At 40.2% G+C, this 23,292-nt stretch overlaps 2 protein-coding genes across 5 annotated transcripts in view; both read left to right on the plus strand.

The window, feature by feature from the left end:
* ADAMTS10 (ADAM metallopeptidase with thrombospondin type 1 motif 10) overlaps positions 1-3,397 on the plus strand; it is a 55,675-nt gene extending 52,278 nt beyond the window's left edge. For all 3 annotated transcript variants that reach the window (XM_060785148.2, XM_067473377.1, XM_060785149.2), the window contains 2 exons: positions 418-574; positions 2,449-3,397. In XM_060785148.2, the coding sequence (XP_060641131.2) occupies positions 418-574; positions 2,449-2,558 (267 nt within the window). In that variant the 3' untranslated portion in view covers positions 2,559-3,397. The remainder of the gene's footprint in view (positions 1-417; positions 575-2,448) is intronic.
* An 83-nt stretch (positions 3,398-3,480) lies between these two features.
* MYO1F (myosin IF) overlaps positions 3,481-23,292 on the plus strand; it is a 38,316-nt gene continuing 18,504 nt past the window's right edge. The window contains exons 1-9 of one of the 2 annotated variants that reach the window (XM_060785151.2): positions 3,481-5,234; positions 9,862-9,999; positions 18,600-18,689; positions 19,623-19,717; positions 20,924-21,011; positions 21,217-21,306; positions 21,517-21,648; positions 22,084-22,218; positions 22,979-23,111. In XM_060785151.2, the coding sequence (XP_060641134.2) occupies positions 5,232-5,234; positions 9,862-9,999; positions 18,600-18,689; positions 19,623-19,717; positions 20,924-21,011; positions 21,217-21,306; positions 21,517-21,648; positions 22,084-22,218; positions 22,979-23,111 (904 nt within the window). In that variant the 5' untranslated portion in view covers positions 3,481-5,231. Of the gene's footprint in view, positions 5,235-9,689; positions 10,000-18,599; positions 18,690-19,622; positions 19,718-20,923; positions 21,012-21,216; positions 21,307-21,516; positions 21,649-22,083; positions 22,219-22,978; positions 23,112-23,292 lie in introns of those variants that run through there. The other variant, XM_060785150.2, reaches the window with a different exon arrangement.

Raw genomic sequence — 23,292 nt, forward strand, 5'->3', positions numbered from 1 at the left:
TAATATATTACTATTGATAATAATTGTATATACTCACAACATATTCATAATAGTAGTATATAAAATAATATATACATATTTATAATATATAATATATATTAATAATATATAATATATAAATAATAATGATGATAATAATATTATACATAATATGTACATAAAATAATATATACATAAAATAACATTGATAACCCAGGAACAAAAATGGGGTTACGCAGTGTTATCGCTCATACGTGGTGTTGCAGCAATGAAGGTGAACACGTTTCTGCAGGAAATGGTTGGACTAGATGGCCTTTGAGGTTCTCTCCAGCTCTAGGACTCTATCCTATGATTGTATGATTTATTAAATTGCAAATAACTGCTTTGATCCTGAAAATGTTTGGCGCCAATGGCCATTGTTCCTGTTTCTTTGCACAGTGCTCTGGTCAGTGTGGCTTGGGCCAGCAGCGGCGTTCGGTCCAGTGCGTGACCCACACGGGGCTGCCCTCTGGCGAATGCGTGGAGGCCCTAAAACCCCCTGCAACTCAACAATGCAAGAGCAAGTGCGATTCTGGACCCACGGACAACCCCGAAGGTACGCACTCTGCATTTGTTGGGTTCTTTTGAGTGGCTTTTGAGTGGCATGAGTCGAAGCTATTTCCATGTTGTTACAACCGTAAACACTGGTTGACTTGTTGATTCATCCATTACCGATTGACCAACCAAGGTCTTTTATCTCTCCCTCTCCAACACTTTCCCCTTCTTCCTCTACTTTGTCCCTCTTCCCCTTCTTTTCCCCCTTCTTTCTGCCCTCCCTTTTCTCCCTTTCAATCCTTCCTTCCTCCTTTCTTCTTTTCCTCCCGTCTGCCTTTCCTCTGACTCTCCACTTGTCCTTTTCCTCCCTTCCTCCTTCCACCCTTCTTTCCTTACTTATTCGTTCCCTTTTTCTCACCCTTCCCAATATACCTTCCTTTCTTTTTCCCTCCCTCTCTTCTTTCCTCCCTTTCCCATCTTCCTTTCTTTTTCCTTCCTTTTTTCTCCCTCTTCCTTCTTTCCCTCTCTCCTTTGCCCTTATTTAATTCCTTCCTTCTTTTTACTCTCTTCCCTCTCATCCTTCCTTCCTTTACTTCCCCCTTTCCCTCCTCCCTACCTTGCCTTCATTTCATTTCTTTTCCCCCTCCCTTTCTCCTTCCCTCTTCTTTCTTTCCTTCCTTCTTTACTCCCTCTTGTTTCTTGATTCCTTCTTCCTCCCTTCTCCTCTCCCTCCCTTCTTTCTTCCCTTCTTCCATCTCTCCCTACCTCTTCGGCTCCTTCAACCTTTCCCCTTCTTTTTTCCTTTCTTCTTTATTCCCCATTGGTTCATGTTCCTTGATTCCTTCTTCCTCCCTATTCCTCTTTCTCTCCTTCCCTTCCCTTCCCTTCCCTTCCCTTCCCTTCCCTTCCCTTCCCTTCCCTTCCCTCCTCTCTACCTTCTCATCTTTTTTTCATTTCTTCTTTTCCCCCTTTCTTCCGCCTATCCCCTTCTTTCTTTCCTCCCTTCTTTATTCCTAATTGTTTCTTGTTCCTTGATTCCTTCTTCTTCCCTTCTTTCTTCCCTTTCTTCTTTATTCCCGTTTGATTCTTGCTCCTCTGTTCTTTCTTCCTCCCTTCTCCACTCCCCCCCCCCTTTTTTCTTTCCTTTATCTCTGGCTTCCTCTTCCCCTCTTTCCTCCTTTCCCCTTCTTCCTTTCCTTTCTTCCTTATTCTTCCCTTGTTTCTTGTTCCTTGATTCCTTCTTCCTCCCTTCTCCCCTTTCTCCCTTTTTTCTTTCTTTCCTTCCTTCCTCCCTTCCCTCCAACCTACCTTCCCTTCTTTTTTCATTTCTTCTTTTTCCCCTTCCTTCCTCCTTTCCCTTTCTTTCTTTCCTCTCTTGTTTATTCTCCTTTGTTTCTTGTTCCTTGATGCCTTCTTCATCCCTTCTTTCTTTCATACTTCTTTATTCCCCCTTGTTTCCTGTTCCCCCGTTCTTTCTTCCTCCCTTCTCCCCTTCCTCCCTTCTTTCTTCCTTCCCTTCCTCCTTCCCTCCTCCCTATCTTCCCTTCCTTTTTCATTTCTTTTCCCCTTCCTTCCTCCTTTCACCTTCTTTCTTTCCTCTCTTGTTTCTTCTCTTTTCTTTCTTGTTCCTTTATTCCTTCTTCCTCCCTTCTTTCTTTCCTATTTCCTTTATTCCTCCTTGTTTCTTATTTCTTGGTTCTTTTGGTTTCCTTTCTCCTCTCCCTCCTTTCTTTCTTTTTTTTCTCTTTCTTTCTTCCCTTCCTCCCTCTCTCCCTTCTTCCTCCTTCCCTCCATCTATCCCTCCCTTCCTTTTCCGCTCCTTCCTGCCTTCCTCTTCTTTTCCTTTTTCCGTCCCTTCTTCCCATCTCTCTTCTCCTTCCCGTCTTTTTCCGCTCTCTTTTCCCTCCCTCTCTCTCTCTCTCTCTCTCTCTCCAGAATGCAAAGATGTGAACAAGGTGGCCTACTGCCCTTTGGTGCTAAAGTTTAAGTTCTGTAGCCGGCCTTACTTCCGACAGATGTGCTGCAAAACCTGCCAGGGCCGGTAAAACGAAAGCCCGAAAGCGGGAGCGCCTTGGGAAAACTGGAAGGTTTTGGAGGGCATTGGGACCTCCCCGGACCCCGAACTCTAAAGGCGGCCAAGAGTGTATTTACTTGAAACTCTTTGAATATTTATTTCAGTAGCAAACCCTTTGGGCACCGAAGTATCTCCCCCTTCCTTTGCATCGGGAATCGGGGTCCACCTCATACTTTTTGGAGGGGACCTTTAAATATCTGAGTGTGTATTCTGCTGCTTCGGAGGGTAGGATGTCAACCAATGAGCAGAAATTAGGAAGAACTTCTTGACTGTATTTGGCATCAACAAAAGAAGGGTGGCCATCTGTCAGGAGGGATCAGATTGTACCTTCATGACAAAATGGGGTTGACTGGATGTTCTTTGGGGGTCCCTTTCAACTATAGTGGAGTATGGGGATTAAGTGGCATCTCCTTTCATCTCTGGTAAAGAAGTAAAGAATGGATGGCCATCTGTTGGGAGGGATTGGATTGTGTCGTCCAACCAGAATGGGGATGAACTGACCCTCAAGATCCCTTCCAACTGTCTACGGATGTCAGTTTTTCTTCGGTGCCTTCCTAAGTAAAGATGGTGCTTTGTTATTACGAATACATTTTTTTGGCCCCCCACAATTTCATATATAAATATATATACAGATATATTGTATTAATATTATTATTGTTATAGAAAAAGGTTTTTAACAACCCTATTGCAAAGAAAATTGAAAGAGCGAGACTGCGAGATTGTGAGACTGCGAGATTGAGAAAGAGCGAGATTGCGAGACTGCGAGAAATTACCGCATGGTTTTTATAATAAAGGACTACCTACCTACTACTACTACTATTATTATTATTGCATCCCACTTTGATCTCTTGACTAACTCATGCATTTTCTATAGATAGAATTCTGTGAACAACTCAATTCGTACCCTCATGTTGTCATCTAAAGGGTTGCTAATGCTCTACTGCCCTCTTGTGGCTGCATCTTAGCACTGCATACATATATACCTAGAGGCCAGTACCTAATCCTTTCTCTCTACCGGCCTCTTGTGGCTGCATTTGAGCACTACATGCATACATACCTAGAGGCCAGTATCTAATCCTTTCTCTCTGCTGCCCTCTTATGGCTGCATCTGAGCGCTGCATACATACATACCTAGAGGCCAGTACCTAATCCTTTCCCTCTACTGTCCTCTAATGGCTGCATTTGAGCACTACATGCATACATACCTAGAGGCTAGTACCTAATCCTTTCTCTCTACTGCCCTCTTGTGGCTGCATTTGAGCACTGCACACATATACACCTAGAGGCCAGTACCTAATCCTTTCTACTGCCCTCTTGTAGCTGTATCTGAGCATCGGATACATACAGAACTAGAGGCCAGTAGCTAATCCTTTCTATCTATATACTTCTCTCTTGTGGCTGCATCGGAGCAGTGCATATATTCATACCTAGAGGCCTTTTGATAATCATTTCTATCCATATATACTGCCCCCTTGTGGCTGCATCTGTGCATTGCATACATGTACCTAGAGGCCAGTAGCTAATCCTTTCTATCTATAAACTGCCCCCTTGTGGCTGCATCTGGATATTGCATACATTCATACTTAGACGACTGCAGCTAATCCTTTCTATCTATATACTGCCCTCTTGTGGCTGCATCTGTGCATTGCATACATGTACCTAGAGGCCAGTAGCTAATCCTTTCTATCTATAAACTGCCCCCTTGTGGCTGCATCTGGATATTGCATACATTCATACTTAGACTACTGCAGCTAATCCTTTCTATCTGTAAACTGCCCCTTTGTGGCTGCATCTGAATATTGCATACATTCATACTTAGACGACTGTAGCTAATCCTTTTTTTCTATATACTGCCCTCTTGTGACTGAACCTAAGCATTGCATACATACATGCCTAGAGTCCAATAGCTAATCCTTTCTATCTGTATACTGCCTTCTTGTGGTTGCATTTAAGCATTGCATACATACAGACATAGAGACCTGTAGTTAATTCTTTCTATCTCAATACTTCCCTCTTGCGGCTGCATCCGAGTATTGTATATATAGATACCTAGAGGCCAGTAGCTAATCCTTTCTATTTATGTCTATGTGGTTGCATCGGAGAGCTGTAGTCATTGAATTGGTGCTTCTTTCTTCAAGGAACCCAAAGGAACCCCTTGAAATATATTTTCTACCATTCACTCAGTGTCTTCATCCTTCCTTTTGCGGTCCCAGCCTTGCGACATTGCCTTCATGTGGCTTTCTGGTTGCTTTCAAGCCAAAAACTTTTTCAAACTTTTCCAAATGGGTCCGGTTTTCTAGTTTTATAATTTTATGGCTGGTTCGGAAACACATTCGGCTCCTTATCTCACCTTTGGAGAAGTCCTTTCTCCTTTCTGGTGTGTGTGTGTGTTTCCCCGTCAACTTGCACCCCCAAAAGAAGGAAGTGCGGGAGGGGGTGGGGGAAAGGAGAGAGGAAGGCACACTCTCACGCACAGCCACCGCCTTTGGGTTTCATGCGCTTGGGTGGCTCAAAGCAGCACCGGAAAGAGAAGAAAGAAGGCTCCCTCCATCGTCATGTTTCTGCACGGGGCTCTGTGACATCCAGAGGGGCCTTTGTCTGACTTGAATCTGGATTAAACTGGAGTACAGACTGGAGGAAGACAATGGTGAGTGTAACCGAAATGCAATACAGCATCGTGTTTTCTTGGTGTGGCCATCTGCTGGGAGGGATTAGACGGTGCCTTTCCATATGGGAGAATTAGGATGGACTAGATAACCTCTTGAGTGCCCTTTCCAACTCTGGGATTCTTAGACTCAAAGCAGAAATATGGCCAAAAATTCCTAGAAACCATGAATCCCAATGACAGCTGGGGATGTTTAGATTGAAAAAAAATTACAGGGCAGAATAAGGGTGGACTAGATGACCCCTTGGGTGCCCTTTCCAACTATGAGATTCTCGAATTTCAAGCCAAAAGGTGACCAGAAAGGCTTAGAAATTATACATCCCAAAAAGCACTAGAGATAAGCGAACAGGGCAGAATGAGGATGGACTAGATGACCATTTGGGGACCCTTTCCAACTATGATATTCTCAGATTCAAAGCCGAAAGGTGACCAAAAGGGCTAGAAACTATGAATCCCAATGAGAGCTGGGTATGTTTATCTTGAAAAGGATTACAGGGCAGAAGTAGGGTGGACTACATGACCTCTTGGGTGCCCTTTCCAACTATGGGATTCTTGAATTCGAAGCCGAAAGGTGACCAAAAGGGTTAGAAACTATGAATCCCAATATGAGCTGGGTATGTTTATCTTGAAAAGGATTACAGGGCAGAAGTAGGGTGGACTACATGACCTCTTGGGTGCCCTTTCCAACTATGGGATTCTTTGATTCAAAGCCAAAAGGTGACCAAAAGGGTTAGAAACTATGAATCCCAATGAGAGCTGGGTATGTTTATCTTGAAAAGGATTACAGGGCAGAAGTAGGGTGGACTACATGGCTTCTTTCCATGTTGTCCACCCGCTTTCCAACTATGGGATTCTTGGATTCGAAGCCAAAAGGTGAACAGAAAGGCCTAGAAACTACACATCCTAATGAGCGCTGGAGATGTTTAGCTTGAAAAAGAGGACAGGACAGAATGAGGGTGGACTAGATGACCCCTTGGGTGCCCTTTCCAACTAAGAGATTCTCGGATTCAAAGTCAAAAGGTGACAAGAAAGCCCTAGAAACTATACATCCCAATGAGCGCTGGAGATGTTAAGCTTGAAAAAAAGGACAGGACAGAATGAGGGTGGACTAGATGACCCCTTGGGCTCCCTTTCTGACTATGGGATTCTAGGAAATAGTATCATGTTTTATTGGTGTGGCCATCTGTTGGGAGGGATTGGATGGTGCCTTTCCACATGGGAGAAAGAGGATGGACTAGATGACTTCTTAGGTGCCTTTTCCAACTCTGGGATTCTAGGATTCGAAGGCTAAGTCCAGGAAAATATGAATCCCAATGAGAGCTGGGAATGTTTAGCTTGAAAAATAGAACAATATTATTTTATTAATTATTTAATATATTAAATTAAATATTAAATATTATATAATCTATATAAATAAAAATGTAATGTTCGTTTGTGGGATTAACATAACTCAAAAACCACTGAACGAATTGCCACCAAATTTGGACAGAATACACCTACTACCCCAAGAGTTGTAGTTGCGGGGGTTTACAGTTCACCTACAATCAGAGCATTCTGAATCCCACCAACGATTGGAATTGAACCAAACTTGACACATAGGACTCCCACAACCAACAGAAAATTCTGGAAGGGTTTGGTGGGCATTGACCTTGAGTTTGGGAGTTGTAGTTCACCTACATCCAGAGAGCACTTTGGACTCAAACAATGATAGATCTGGACCATACTTGGCACAAATATTCCATATGCCCAAATATGAACACAGATGGAGTTTGGGGGAAATAGATCTTGACATTTGGGAGTTGTAGTTACTGGGATTTATAGTTTACCTACAATCAAAGAGCATTCTGAACCACACCAATGACAGAATTGGGGCAAACTTCCCACACAGAACCCCCATGACCAACAGAAAATACTTAAGACCATCGAGTCCAACTCCCTTTACCAGGGCAAGAAACCATAATCAAAGCCCTCCTGACAAAGAGCCATCCAGCCATAGATATAGATAGATAGATATATGATTCACAGACACACATAGTATCCTAGATTTGAAAGGGACCCCTAAAGAAGGACAATTATACGTTGCATGTTCCAGGGTAGGCAAACCAGACAATCTCTACATCAACACTGACAAAAAAAAGCAAGAAATACTGTTTACCCACAAGCATAAAGAAATTACATAGATTAGAAACCAACACTTTCGAATTATTTTATTTTCCAGATCACCAGACTGGGCCACAGCAACGCATGGCAGGGGACGGCTAGTTAATATATATATTATATTATATTATATTATTCTTTATTTGGGAACATTGGTTCTAATCGCTTTGCCACTCCCCAAGTTCCCCTTTTCTTCCTTCCGCAGAGGCAAACCTCAAAGGAAACGGCTCAGAGCCGTAAAAAGTTTTGCAAAACTTTTTTTTGTTGCCGAGAAGGGAATCGAATCCTTCTCTTGGTCAACTTTTGAGATCTTTCGATATTAATATAGCAAGTTCATCCAGAGTTGATGATATGGTGCAATAAGGGGTCTAATGTTAGATGATGATGATTATTATTATTGTTGTTATTATTATTATTATTATTTACTAGCTCCCTGGCATTGCCCAGGTTATTTGAAAAAGTCATGTTTTTCTTTTACAAAATGCATAAGGGTTTTGCGTGAACTACAACTCACATCATGCCAGGTTAACCTCCTGAAACTTGGGCAAGTTTGCTCTTGATGCATCATTGGTGGAGTTCAGTGTGGATTATTTATTTATTTAAAACATTTCTATTCGGCCCTTCTCACCCTGCAGGGGCCTCATATATACACAACATATATACAGCAAACATTCAATGCAGAGACATAAAACCATAAATATATACAAACATTAAAATCACTTACATTCACATTAAAAGTTGTTTACAAACCATCTCAGGGCACCATTTGCCTCATTGCACTGCCCCAAAGGCTTGGTCTCACAGCCAGGGAGGGGGCTGATCTAATATTGCCAGGAAGGGAGTTCCATAACCGGGGGGCAATCACTGAGAAAGCCCTGTCTCTCGTCCCCGCCAACAACAATATTTATTATTATTGTAGTTGTTGTTGCTATTATTATTATTATTATTATTAATATTATTAGGAATAAAAAAATATTAGTACACAGCAAACAACGGACAAGTGTTCTGGGATAACTGGCCTTTTGGAGGAGAAGGAGGAAGGAAGAAGGAGAAGATAGGAGTAGGAGAAAAAGAAGGGGAAGATAGAAGAAGTAGAGATAGAAGGAGAAAAGGAAGTGCAGGCTGTTGTATGGGATCACACGTCGAACACTTCCCAAATGTCTAGGACTATGTGATGTATCGGTGAATAATGCATGCAGATCCCAGTAGGGTGGCCTTTTGCAGCTGACAGATGGTAATTGTGTGAGCACCGATTGTGTTTAATTGCAGGCCAAGGTCTTTAGGGACTGCATCCAGTGTGCCAATCACCACTGGGACCACCTTTACTGGCTTGTGCCAGAGTCTTTGCAATTATTATTATTATTATGGGACAAGGCATACTAAGTTTCTAGGTTCTTGTGGGTTTTTTCGGGCTATATGGCCATATTCTAGAGGCATTTTCTCCTGACGTTTTGCCTGCATCTATGGCAAGCATCCTCAGAGGTAGTGAGGTCTGTTGGAATTAGGAATATGGGTTTATATATCTGTGGAATGACCCAGGTGGGGCAAAGAGCTCTTCTCTGCTGGAGTTAGGTGTGAATGTTTCAACTAGCATTTGAAGGCCTGGCTGAGCCTGGGGGAATCTTTTGCTAATGCTAATGAAGGTGGTCAGTTGAAACATTTACACCTAGCTCCAGCAGAGAAGAGCTCTTTGCCCCACCCCAGTCATTCCACAGATATATAAACCCATATTCCTAATTCCAACAGACCTCACTACCTCTGAGGATGCTTGCCATAGATGCAGGCGAAACGTCAGGAGAAAATGCCTCTAGAACATGGCCATATAGCCCGAAAAATCCCACAAGAACCTAGTGATTCCAGCCATGAAAGCCTTCAACAATACATACTCAATGTATTGTCGAAGGCTTTCATGGCCGGAATCCATGGGTTGTTGTAGGTTTTTCCGGGCTATATGGCCATGTTCTGGAGGCAATTTTTCTCCTGACGTTTCGCCTGCATCTATGGCAAGCATCCTCAGAGGTAATGAGGTCTGTTGGAACTAGGAAAAATTGGTTTATATATCTGTGGAATGACCAGGGTGAGACAAAGGACTTTTGTTTGCTGGGGCTAGCTGTGAATGTTTCGGCTGATCACCTTGATTTGCTGGGGATGATTTGCTGCCTCTAGAACATGGCCATATAGCCCGGAAAAACCTACAACAACCCAATACATACTCAGTTTCCTTTAATTGAATTACATTGTCAATTTTAGGTGATTATTTAAAATAATAATAATAATAATAATAATAATAGAATTACATTAAAGGCATAGCACTAAATAAAGAAGGGGTGAGGAGGGAAGAGGGAAAAAAGCAAGCACCAGTTCTTAAAGGGACAATACAATGTTAATACTATAATTCCTCCAACCCCAAATGGATGCAATTATTCCTTTTTTTTGGCCTCTTGCCTTGCAGGGCAGCAAGGAGCGCTTCCATTGGCAGAGCCACAATGTCAAGCAGAGCGGGGTGGACGACATGGTCCTGCTCTCCAAGATCAACGAAGACGCCATCGTTGAGAACCTCAAGAAGCGCTTCATGGACGACTACATTTTTGTATCCTGATTGTAAAAACTCTGAGCTCGGTCATGTAGTTAGTATTATCTCATACAATGACCTTGCAAGGTAGACCAGTTTGTTGTGTGCCTAGGTGGCTCTGTTGGGGAAGAGGCGGGGCTATGCAGATGAAGAGGTGTGGCTATACAAAACAGAGAACCTAAGACAGAGTTATGCAGTTAAAGAGGTGGAGCTATGCAAAACAGTGAGCTTAGGGTGGGACTATGCAGATAAATAGGTGGGCTATGGAAAACAGAGCCTAGGCCAGGCTTATGCAGATGAAGAGGTGGGGTTATGCAAAACAGGGAGCCTAGGACAGGGTTAGGCAGATGAAGAGGTGGGGCTATGCAACATGAGAACCTAGGGTGGGGCTGTGCAGATGAAGAAGTGGAGCTATGCAAAATAGAAACTGGGCAGGGCTATGCAGATGAAGTGTGGTATGCAAAATAGAGAATCAAGGGCAGGGCTATGCAGATAAAGTGCTGTGGCTATGCAAAATAGAGACCCTAGGACAGTGCAATGCAGATAAAGAGGTGGAGCTATGCAAAACATAGAACCTAGGGCAGGGCTATGTAGATAAAGAGGTGTGGTTATGCAAAAAAAGAAACTGGGCATGGCTATGTAGATGAAGAGGTGGAGCTATGCAAAATAGAGAACCTAGAACAGCACTGTGCAAATGAAGAGCTGGGGCTATGCATACCATAGATTAGAACCTAGGGCAGGGTTATGTAAATAAAGAGGTGGGACTATGCAAAATAGAAACTGAGGCTATGCAGATGAAGAGGAGGAGCTATTCAAAACAGAGAGCCTAGGGTAGGTATGCTGATAAAGAAGTGAGGCTATGCAAAACAGAGAACAGAAGGTGGAACTATGTGGATAAAGAGGCGGAGCTATGCAAAATAGAAACTGGGTGGAGGCATGTAAAATAGATACTGAGAGGGATATGTAGAATAATAATAACAACAACAACAACAACAATAATAATAATAATAATTTGAAACACAACAAGATGAGTCCACAGCAAACAAGATCACTATGCTGGTTGTTGTATTGGATCACACGTCGGACACTTCCCAAGTGTCTAGGACTGTGTGATGTATCGGCAAATAATGTGTGCAGATCCCGGTAGGGTGGCCTTTTGCAGCTGGCAGCTGGTAATTTTGTAGGCGCCGATTGTGTTTAAGTGCAGACCAAGGTCTTTAGGCACTGCTCCCAATGTACCAGTCACCACTGGGACCACCTTTACTGGCTTGTGCCAGAGTCTTTGCACTTAGATCTTTAAATCCTCGTATCGTGTCAGCTTTTCCAGTTGTTTCTCTGCAATCCTGGGATTGCAACATCAACAATCCATACGTTGTTTTTTAACACAATTGTGTGGTTGGGGGTATTGTGCTCCAAAACTCTGTCAGTCTGAATTCGGAAGTCCCAGAGTAGTTTGACATGTTTCTTTTCTGTAACTTTTCCAGGCTTGCGATCCCACCAGTTCTTTGTCACAGGCAGATGGTATTTGTGGCACAAATTATTATCATTTAATTTTTATTTATGTTCTCCGCCCACCTGATCATACAATTTTTAACTTGTTCTGTTTCTGTTGCCCAAGATAATAGTTTTCTATACAAAGTTGTTATTATTTTCTTTTTCATGTTTAGTATTTTATCCCAAAAGGTTTCTTCTAATTCAAAGTTTATTTTCCTATCTTGATTATAATATTCTTTCAGCTGCAGATAGTGAAGCCAAGTGAGGTTTTTATACTTTTCTTTTAATTGTTCATACTGTTTAATCTCCTGTGTCTCTTTAATTAATATATCTCTATAGGTGGGCCATTCTCTCCAACCCAATAATCTTCTTTGGTGTGCTTCCATTGGGGAGACCCATTGTGGTGTCTTTTTGTAAAAATAGTCTTTGTATTTCTGCCATACACGCAATAGAGATGATCTTACAAAGTGATTGCCAAAGTTCTTTTCTTTAGATTCTCTATTATACCAAACATATGCGTGCCATCCCACTCTCAAGTCAAAGCCTTCTAGATTTAAACATTGTTCTTTATCCAATAGTATCCATTCTTTAATCCAGAGAAGAGCACATGCTTCATGATATATTTTTAAATCTGGGAAATCCAGGCCTCCTCTTGTCTTGCTATCTATTAGGTTCAAATATTTTATTCTTGGCCTTTTCCCAGCCCACACAAATTTTAAAAGTTCTTTATTCCATTTTTTAAAAGGGGATTGGCTCCTGACAATAGGGATATTCTGAAATAAAAATAACATTCTAGGCAATATATTCATTTTGATCAGAGAAATTCTACCCAGCAGGGAAAGCTTTAGATGTCTCCATTTTTGAAGGTCCTTTTGGATCTTTGTCCACGTCATTTCGTAATTATTCTTTAACAGCTGATTGTTTTTTGCTGTAATCCAAATTCCCAGATATTTCGTCTTCTTAACTATCTCAAGGCCTGTAACTTCTTGTATTTTTCTTTGCTTTTCATCCTTCACATTTTTCGTTATAATTTTTGACTTTCCTTTATTCAATTTAAGACCTGCTACCTTTCCATATTCGTTAAGTTTTTGTAACCAATGTTGAATATTCTTAATTGGGTCTTCTACAATGCCTAACAAATCATCTGCGAAAGCTCTTATTTTGTATTCGTATTTTCCGACTTTTGCCCCCTTAATGTTTACATCCTCCTTTATTTCTCTCATCAATGGCTCTAATGCCAATATAAAAATAAGAGGAGATAAGGGGCAACCTTGTCTAGTACCTTTAGTTATAAAGAATTCTTCCGTCAATTGTCCATTTATCCTTAGCTTTCCTTTTTGTGAATTATATATTGCATTGATTGCATTGTTAAAATTTGTTCCCATATCCAATTCTTGAATTAATATTTTGAAGAAGTCCCAGTTTAGGTTGTCAAACGCTTTTTCTGCATCAATAAATAACATAGCAAGTTCTTTTTGATGGTTGGATTCATAGTACTCCAATAGGTCTACAACTGTACGTATATTATCTTTCATTGATCTCTTCGGGAGAAATCCTGTCTGTTCCTCCCCAATCCAATCATTTAAAAATTCTTTAAGCCTTGTTGCCAAAATATTTGCAAAAATCTTATAATCTACATTCAGCAAGGAAATAGGTCTATAATTTTTAATTTCTGTTTCCGGCGTGCCTTCTTTATGAATTAAAACCACTTCCGCCTCATTCCATGTATCTGGGATTTTTTGGAAAAGCATAGCCTCATTTAAAATCTTTTTCATAATAGGTATTAAGGATTGTTTAAATACCTTATAAAATCCTGCTGAATATCCATCTGGTCCTGGTGCCTTGTCGGCGTCTATTTTGTTTATTGCCTGCTCAATCTCTTCGACCGTAATTTCTTTGTTTAGCTTCTCCCTAATTTCATCCGTTATCTTTTGGAATTTCCTTTTGCCTATATATTTCATTATCTCTTCTTTGTCAATATTTTCTTTAATATATAATTGTCCATAAAAATTCTTGAATTCCTCAATTATTTCATTATCCGTCGTTAACACCTTGTCTCCAATCTTAATTCTTGTTATTTGTTTAGCTTGTTTCTTCTTCCGTACTTGTCTTGCGAGCCATTTCCCTGATCTGTTAGCGTTCTCAAATGATTGTTGTTTCAAAAACTTTAGTTGTCTTGCTTGATATTCAAGGTCTAGCCCATCTCTCTCTTGTTTTAACTTTTTTAATTCCTTAATTAAGGTTTTCTTATCTGGTTTCTTTTTCAGTTCAGTTTCCTTTATTTTTATTTTTTCCATTATGTCTCTCATTTTTTTGTTTCTCTCTCTATTTTTCTTTGCTCCTTGTTGAATCAAGTGACCTCGTAACACCGCCTTCATTGCATCCCACACTATTTGTGGGTTCGTTTCTTCTGTATCATTAAAAATTAAATATTCCTGGATCATTTTTTTTATAAAATTCTCTATCTTCTTCTTTTTTAACTGAGTTCTCATCAAATCTCCATTTCCTCTGTTGTTTTCTGTGATTTATTATTACTTCTATTGGACAATGGTCCGATAGGTCTCTTGGGAGTATATTAATCTGTGAAATCTTAGTAGATAATTGCCCTGTAACCCATGCCATATCAATTCTTGACCAAGATTGGTGTCTGAATGAGTAGAAGGTATAATCCCGTTTCATTTCGTTTCTACTTCTCCAGATATCATCCAAACTAAACTCTTATTATCATTTAATTTTTATTTATAAATTTGTCAAACAAAATGTATAAGCATACATTCTTCCCTCTTTTTACAATATCTTAGACAAAAGAGTATGTCATATTATATACAATCTAACAGTAAAAGAAAAAATCAAAAACATCTTTAAGCATATTTCTTATCATTATTTTTAAATTTCCATTACAACTTATACTACATACAACTCTATCACACACCTTTTATCTACTTATACATGTTTTATTTATTTATAATTATTATTATACCATTTTCCCCTTCTTCCCCTTACCCTTAGTTTGTGCCGCCTTCACCAGGACCAACCAACTCATGTTGTTTCATAATTCCAAAATGTCACTGTTTCTCTTGTTGGCTTCTACTCCTTTCCCTCATTAAAGTCATACTCAATAAATTTTCCCCATATTTTCCAAAAAATCTATTTCTTGGTGGTTTTTTGGTCAGTGTTGATGTGGAGATTGTCTGGTTTGCCCACTCTGGAACATGCAACATATAATTGTCCTTCTTTTGGAGTCCCTTTCAAATCTAGGATACTATATCTGTGTGGGTGTGAATCATATCTATCGATATCTATGGCTGGATGGCTCTTTGTCAGGAGGGCTTTGATTACATCTTCTTGCCCTGGTGAAGGGAGTTGGATTGGATGGCCTTAAGTATTTTCTGTTGGTCATGGGAGTTCTGTGTGGGAAATTTGCCCCAATTCTGTCATTTGTGGGGTTCAGAATGCTCTTTGATTGTAGGTGAACTATAAATCCCAGTAACTACAAATCCTAAATGTCAAGGTCTATTTTCCCCAAACTCCATCTGTGTTCATATTTGGGCGTATTGAGTGCTTGTGCCAAGTTTGGTCCAGATCTATCATTGTTTGAGTCCACAGTGCTCTCTGGATGTAGGTGAACTACAACTCCAAAACTCAAAGTCAATGCTCACTAAACCTCTCCAGTATTTTCTGTTGGTCATGGGAGTTGCCAAGATTGGTTCAATTCCATCATTGCTGGAGTTCAGAATGCTCTTTGATTATAGGTGAATTATAAATCCCAGCAACTACAACTCCCAAATGACAAAATCATAAATTTTTGAGTGATGGTCATTCCTTGTGTTGTGAGACGTTTTGTTGCCAAATTTGGTGTGATTTCATTCATTGGTTCTTTTGTTTTTAAGGTACTCATTATGCACAGAGCATTTATAGATAGATAGATAGATAGATAGATAGATAGATAGATAGATAGATTTTTAGTAATCTCATACTCCATAAACTTGCCCATTTTTGATTATTCACTTTTTCCCCCAAATCTACTTCCCATACTTCCTTCCAGTAAACTTGTTCTTGTTCGTCCATTAATAATAATTTATAGATATCGCTTACTGTACATTTTAATGTTGCATTCTCGTCTTTAGTCTCCCTTTGAGTTATCATCTTTTCTATTTTTGTATATTCCCTACGTCCATTATAATTTTTCCTTATGTCACTGGACCATTTACCCGATTGTAGATACTTGTACCAATCTAAGTCTCTTCCTCTTAATTCCGCTTTTATCCTTTCCATATTTACCATCTTCAGGTCCCAGTCTTTTACTTTTGTTAAATCTCTTCCATTGAATTCTGCTTCAAGTTCTTTTTTCAAATTTGCTGGGAAGTTTTCTGTCATTAAAACTGGCATGATAGGAGAAATACCTGGCAATAATAATAATAATAATAATAATAATAATAATAATGAACTTTATTTATATCCTGCCACCATCTCTCCAATGGGTTTTTTTATATCTCCCCCAAATTTCATATATATATAGATATAGATAGATATATATGTAATTTTTATTGAGAGTTTCAATTAGAAATACATCAATAGGATGGTAATCATCGATATGTCGAGTATTAGCTAAAACAAAATATATTTTAAAGGGGTTGTTTAAATTATTATACCATTTCTTTTTACCCTTTCCTCTATTATCCCTATAATATAATATAATATAATATAATATAATATAATATAATGCATTCTAATTTTAGTTCTAATTTTTTATCATCTTCTTCCAGCCACTCCAAGCTCTTTTGTTTTGCTAAACTTTCTAATATATATCTTATTTGATTTGAATTATAATATAACTTGAGGTTTGGTAGTCCAAGACCTCCCTCTTTCTGTAATTTATACCATAAACTTGTATTTATTCTAGCTTTTTCGTTCCCATTACAATACAGGTTTAACATGTTTTGCCATTTTTTTATTTCTTGATCTGAAATTTCTACAGGTTGCATTCTAAATAGAAAATTTAGTTTGGGTAATATCTTCATTTTAACTAAAGCTATCCTACCAAACCATGATAATTTGAGCTTGTTATATTCCAGTAATTTCTTATCAATTTCCTTTCTTAATTTGGTTAAATGGTTTGTTTCTAAGTTTTTTTTAATTCTTTAGTTATATTTATCCCTAAATATTTAATTGTTTCTTTAATTTTAATTTTCCCCTCCTGTTTTATTTTTTATGTCTTCTTCTCGATAGTTAAATATCATCATTTCTGATTTGTTCCAATTAATTTGTAAACCTGTTATTAAAAAACTCTAAAATTACAACAGCACAACAACAGAGAGGAAACAAACAAGGACTTCTAATCACCTCTCAACAAAGGTTTGCTCCAGGCACTGTCAGGCCATTATATGCTAATCAAGGTGAAACATTCACACCTAGCTCCAGCAGACAAGAGTCTCACCCTGGTCATTCCACAGATATATAAACCCTTTTTCCTAGTTCCAACAGACCTCACTACCTCTGAGGATGCTTGCCATAGATACAGGCGAAACGTCAGGGGAGAATGCCTCTAGACCATGGCCAAAAAAATCTACAACAACCCAATCCAAATTCTGTTAAGTGAGCCTCAATTTTCTCCCATTGTTTTATTGATCAAAGGGTATCATCTGCAAACAAATGTATTCTAATAATAATAATAATAATAATAATAATAATAATAATAATCTTTATTTATACCCCGCTACCATCTCCCCAAGGGACTCGGTGCAGCTTACATGAGGCCGAGCCCACAATACATCAGTAATAAAAGCAATAACAAACAACAATACAAAACAGTTAAAATAAATCTCATAAACAAAAAATAAGCAATAAACATTGACAGTAGCACAACAAACGTTTAAAAACCTATGGCTGGGCCAAATGTAATAATTAAAATTTAAAAAATAATGCTGGGCATGAACAGGTAAGATATAACTGGGATAGAGTTTTCAGAGAGGGATGGAGGCATGCAGGCAATCCTAAATCAGTAATAAAGTGCATTTAGAGGACATATTGCTGAGAGTTTCCTTATTCTGGGAAGGCACACTGGAACAACCACATTTTCAGGCTCCTCCTGAAGACTGCCAGAGTTGCGGCATGCCTGATGTCCTTGGGAAGTGAGTTCCAGAGACGAGGGGCCACTACCAAGAAGGCCCTATATTTTATATTTCTCTTTTTTCCTATTCTCTTATTACATTAGCTAATAGTTCCATTACAATTGCGAATAAAATTGGGGAAAGGGGACATCCCTGCCGTGTGCCTCGTGTTATATCTATTTTCTCTGTTAAACCATCATTCACCATTACTTGGGCATAATTTTTTGAATATAATTTATTAATTAGGTTTCTAAATCTTTCTCCAAATCCAAATTTATCTAATATTAATGTCATTGTCTGCCAGGATACACTATCAAATGCCTTATAAATATCCAAAGCTAATACTCCTGCCACTTAATTTCTTTTTTTAATACTATAAATTACATTTAATACCCTACCCATTAAATTTGACATTTGCCTTTCTCCTATAAATTCACACTGATCCTATGTGATATATTTATATAATTTATTCATCCTTTTAGCCAGTATAGCAGTTAATATTTTTGCATCGTGGTTTATTAATGAGATAGGTCTGTACAATCCTGGGTCTGTGGGGTCTTTGTTGAGTTTTAAAATTAAAGTGATTTTTAAAATTAAAGTGAGCCTTATTATTATTATTATTATTATTATTATTATTATTATTATTTCATTCTTACCGGCCTCTTCTCATGGCTCAACTAATAGTAATCATCATCATCATCATCATCATCATCTTGCAAGGAAAAAAACAAGAGCCAAAAATGACTTGAAGGCCCATAGCAAGCATAATGCACAGTCATACAGAAACCAGAAATCTTCCTTCCTTTTTTCGAAACTAAGCTTTTAAGAAGTCTTCCTCCTGCAGTGGTTACAAGAAACCATACAAAATATCTGTTTTTAGAAAAAAAGAGAAAGAGAAAGAGAGAGGTGATGTTTTTTACCTATTTGGGTCAATGGAAGGATCCTCCTTGTACAAGAGTGCTCTATCTGACTGTGATGATGTTTGAACATTGGACCTTAACAAAAGCTCCTTAGACTTACATCGGTCCGGTCCTCATCTCCGTCAACCCCTTCAAACAGATGCCTTACTTTACAGATCGAGAAGTGGAACTCTACCAAGGAGCGGTACAGCATGGAGACGCGGAGTCCCATTATTTCTATTTTGGGGGTGCTTTTTCCTCCCCAAAGGCATCCCCAACAGGGCTGGAAAGAAGCAGAGGCTGGCCATCTGTCGGGAGGGATCGAATTGTATCTTCCTGTCTGGCAGAAGAGGGTTGGACTGGATGGCCCTTGGGGTCTCTTGCTACTAGATTCTATTATATTTATTACCCCCCATTTTGGTAGGAAGGTGAATCCATCCTGCATTAGCTTTGGAGACTCCATTTGGTTTGAATGTCACATGCCTGGATAGATAAATAAATAATGGGATGAATGGATGGATAGATAAATAGAGGGGTGGATGGATATAGGTAGGTAGGTAGGTAATGGTATAAGTGGAGGGATAGAAGGAAAGACAGATAGGTAATGAGATGAATGAGTAGATGTATAGATGGATGGATAGATGGAGACAGATGATAAATTGATTGAAGATAGATAGATAGATAGATAGATAGATAGATAGATAGAGGGATGGATAGATGGAAGGATGGATAGAAGGAGGGAGGGAGGGATGAGTAGATAGATAAAGGGATGGATAGATGGACAGGAAGATAGAGATAGATAAATAATAGTATGGATGGGTGGGTGGGTGGGTGGATAGAAAGAGGTAATTGGATGGATGAATGGAGTAATGGACGGACAGACAGACAGATAGATGGGTAGATAGATGGATGGATAGATAGATAGATAGATAGATAGATAGATAGATAGTGGGATGGGTGGATGGAGTGATGGAAGGGCAGGCAGACAGATAAATGGACTGGACGGATGGACGGACAGACAGCTAGATAGGCAGATGGATAATGGAGCTATATATATACACACACACACATAGGTAGGTAGGTGGATGGTTATATATTTTCCGGCCTCATCTCTGTCTTCTTCCTGATTCCATTCCAGGCTCAGTATGAAAACCCACCCCATATCTATGCCTTGACAGACAATATGTACCGCAACATGCTCATAGATGCAGAGAACCAGTGCGTAATCATCAGGTAAGGAGCCCAATTTCCTTTTGAATTGTTTAGACTAGCAATGTGGATGATGGGGTTTGTAGTCCAGCCGTAAGTTCGAAAAAAGGCTCTAGATTTTGCCTCTGCTTTCGTTTGTTCCCCTTTGCGACCAAAACGTTGCAACAGAAGCATCACAGGATATGGATCAACTTCCCCCTTCTCCCTCGCAGCTGCCCACTCCAAGGGAGTTGTTTTATAATATTTGTAACTGAAAGGCTCCATCCCATGTTGTCAAACTATAACTCCCAAGATTCCAGTGTTCTGAGGTTGGGATTTTGAGAAGGGTATGGATGGAAAAAGAAAAGTGGAGATGATGGAGATGGGGATGCAGGAGGGGGAGGAAATTGAGGCAAAGATAGAGATAGCAATGGAGGCGAAGAAGGGGGAAGAGATGAGATGGAGGGAGAGGAATAGAGACCAAGATGGAGAAGGGGGAAGAAAGAAAAGGTGAGGAAGGAGAGGAAAAAGCAATGGAAATCAAGATGGAGAAAGAGGAAGACATGGTCATGGAAATGGAATTGAAGAAGGAGAAGGTGATGAAGAAGGAGGAGATGAAGATCAAGATGGAGATGGAGACCAAGCTGGAGAAGAAGGAGAAGATGATGATGAAGTAGTAGATGGAGAACAAGATGGAGAAAGAGGAGGAGATGGTGATGGAAATGGAGATGAAGAAGGGGGAGAAGGTGATAAAAAGGAGAGGAAGGAGATGATAATCAAGATGGAGATGAAGACCAAGATGGAGAAGAGGGAAGAAAGAGATGATGAGGAAGAAGGAGAGGAAGGATGAGATGAAGATCAAGATGGAAAAGGAGAATATGGTGTTGGAAATAGAGATTAAAGAAAGAGATGAAGATGAAGGTGGAGACCAAGATGGAGAAGGAAGAAAGGATGAGGAAGAAGGAGAGGAACAAATAGATGGAGAAAAAGGAGGAGATAGTGATGAACATGAAGAAAGAAAAGAAGGAGATAGTGATGAAGAGAGAAAGGAGATGAAGATCAAAATGGAAATCAAGATAAAGGAAGGAAGGAAAAGAGAGAGGTTGAGGATGGAGAGAAAGGAGGAGAAAAAGGGAAAGGATACGATAGAATAAAAGGAAGGAGGAGATGGGGATGAAGCTCAGGACGGACAGGAGAAGAAGCCATTGACCATTTGTTTCTACTTTAATATCAATATTTGGGGTTTTTTAGCGGCGAAAGTGGCGCCGGGAAAACCGTGGCTGCCAAGTACATCATGGGCTACATTTCCAAAGTGTCCGGTGGCGGTGAAAAAGTTCAGGTAGGTCTCCTTCAAGGAATCTGATGGGGAAATTGGAGAGGTAGTTTTCAAAGGGTTACCATTTCTTCCTCCCCAAAGGCGGGGTTGCGAGCAATGGCGGCCCAAAAAATAAATAAATGTGAAATAGTTTGGGAGTGATTTCTGTTCAGAAATTATCCCTGTTCAAAGCACTACAAATCCCATTCTCCTTTTTTTTTCTCCACAGCACGTCAAGGACATCATCCTCCAGTCCAACCCGCTGCTTGAAGCCTTCGGCAACGCCAAGACCGTTCGGAACAACAACTCCAGCCGATTTGTGAGTCTTATCCTTGAAAACAGGGCCCATGGGACATAAGAATCCAATGCCCCAAAATGATAAGAGGCCTTCCAAGGGGAAGATCTATAGAACTTTGGCTGGAGATCATGCCTTGAGAGTTGGACCAGATGACCTCTACGGACCCCTCTCCCAACTTCATGATTCTACAATCCTCCCATCAATCCACCTTCTCTCGTTGTTCCTGTTCAGGGGAAATACTTCGAGATCCAGTTCAGCCGCGGCGGGGAACCTGACGGAGGGAAGATCTCCAACTTCCTGCTGGAAAAGTCCCGGGTGGTGAGCCAGAACGAGTGCGAGAGGAACTTCCACATCTACTATCAGGTAAAGGTGGGCTCGTGAATAAGGGATCATAAGTAATCAGTTGCCGGAATTATGAGTAATTGGTTTCTGGATATTGGGTTTTGCTAGCGATGATAGCTGTCATTCTCTTTGGTATTTACAAGATGGCAAATTCATTTATGGTCATTAAGTACCCCATGCGCCCTCCGAAACCCACTTGTTAAGCCAGGTATTGCCCCAAATGACTGTTTCCTATGACAGGGGTCATACTGAATGGCCTTTGTGATCCCTATGATTCTATAAGAGGGAGGGCTTTAATCTGTTGGGAGGGCTTTAATCGTGTATTCTTATACGGCAGACTGGATGGCCCTATGGAGTTTCTTCCAACTTTGGGATTCTGTGATTCTTATCAGAGACTGGATGGCCATCTGTCAGGAGGGTTTTGACTGTGTATTCTTGACATTCCCCCCTCACCAGCTCATTGAAGGTGCTACGGCGGACCAGAAACACAACTTGGGCATCATGACCCCAGACTACTATTATTACCTCAACCAGTCAGAGACGTATGTTGTGGATGGGACCAACGATCGCAGCGACTTCCAGGAAACCATGGTGAGCGGTTTTGCACGACACAAACATAATGGAATGTCAAAAAATATTGGCCTGATCCAGCATCACTCCTTTGCAAAAAGGAAATCAATTGACATAGATAAGACTCACTCATCCTATTGATCTACTTTCAAGCTAGATTTAGGAGGAGACTCCGTTCTCATTTTTGTTACGAGCGTCAAAAGCTACCGAACCATGTATCCCAAAAATCCCTCGGAGAGTAATATTATTGACTCTGGTTGAGCTTTTTCTATGGCGCTCGGGTCTTCAAACATGGCCGCCTTGGAGAACAATGTCAAAGTTTGGACTAAAATCAGGAGTGGATTTGTGACACACTCTCTTCTGCAGTCACACACAGGTTTTGCCTTGAAGCGTATACAGTTGGTCCTCCACATTTGTAGGTTTCCCTTTTGCGTCTTTGCTCGATAAGGCCTCTCTGCTCTTCTCCTTTTTTCCTCCTGTTTCGTTCTTTCTTTCCTTTCCTTCTTGTCGTCATTACGTCCCTTTCTGGAAAAATCCCAAATGCTTCTGGTCTTATAGTTGTTCGAATAGGGGATCCAAGTGTGAAAGAGCTGACTTGATTTAAATAATCAAAAACAATTAAAATGTGCCTAGTAAATTCAAAGAGAGTAGGGAAGGGACCAGTCGGGCCTCCTATGGGAAGGTACTGCATAGGAGTGTCCACTAAGAAGACCTTGTCTCATATCCTCCGTTCTTGACCATCTTCTTGCCTCATTTCTCTCCCCCCCCCCCCCCCCCCCAGAATGCCATGGATGTAATCGGCATTGCTCGCCAAGATAAGCAACTCGTCCTACAGATCATCGCCGGCATCCTTCACTTGGGCAACATTGGCTTCCAGGAGCAGGGCAACTATGCACAAGTGGAAAACCCTGACTGTGAGTTGCAGGCAAACAGAAGCAAATTTAGTATCAACGAGGCAAGACAAGAGCCTAGTATAGCATTCGGGTTAAGGGAGTTCGGATTCAGTTAAAACGTTAGGAAGAACAACTTTGATTTGGCCTCAAATGACCCCAAGGGAAGGATATTCCAAAACCGGAATGGAACTTGACATAGCAG

This window comes from Anolis sagrei, chromosome X, assembly GCF_037176765.1.
Source record: "Anolis sagrei isolate rAnoSag1 chromosome X, rAnoSag1.mat, whole genome shotgun sequence".
NCBI classification, from domain to species: Eukaryota; Metazoa; Chordata; class Lepidosauria; order Squamata; family Dactyloidae; genus Anolis; species Anolis sagrei.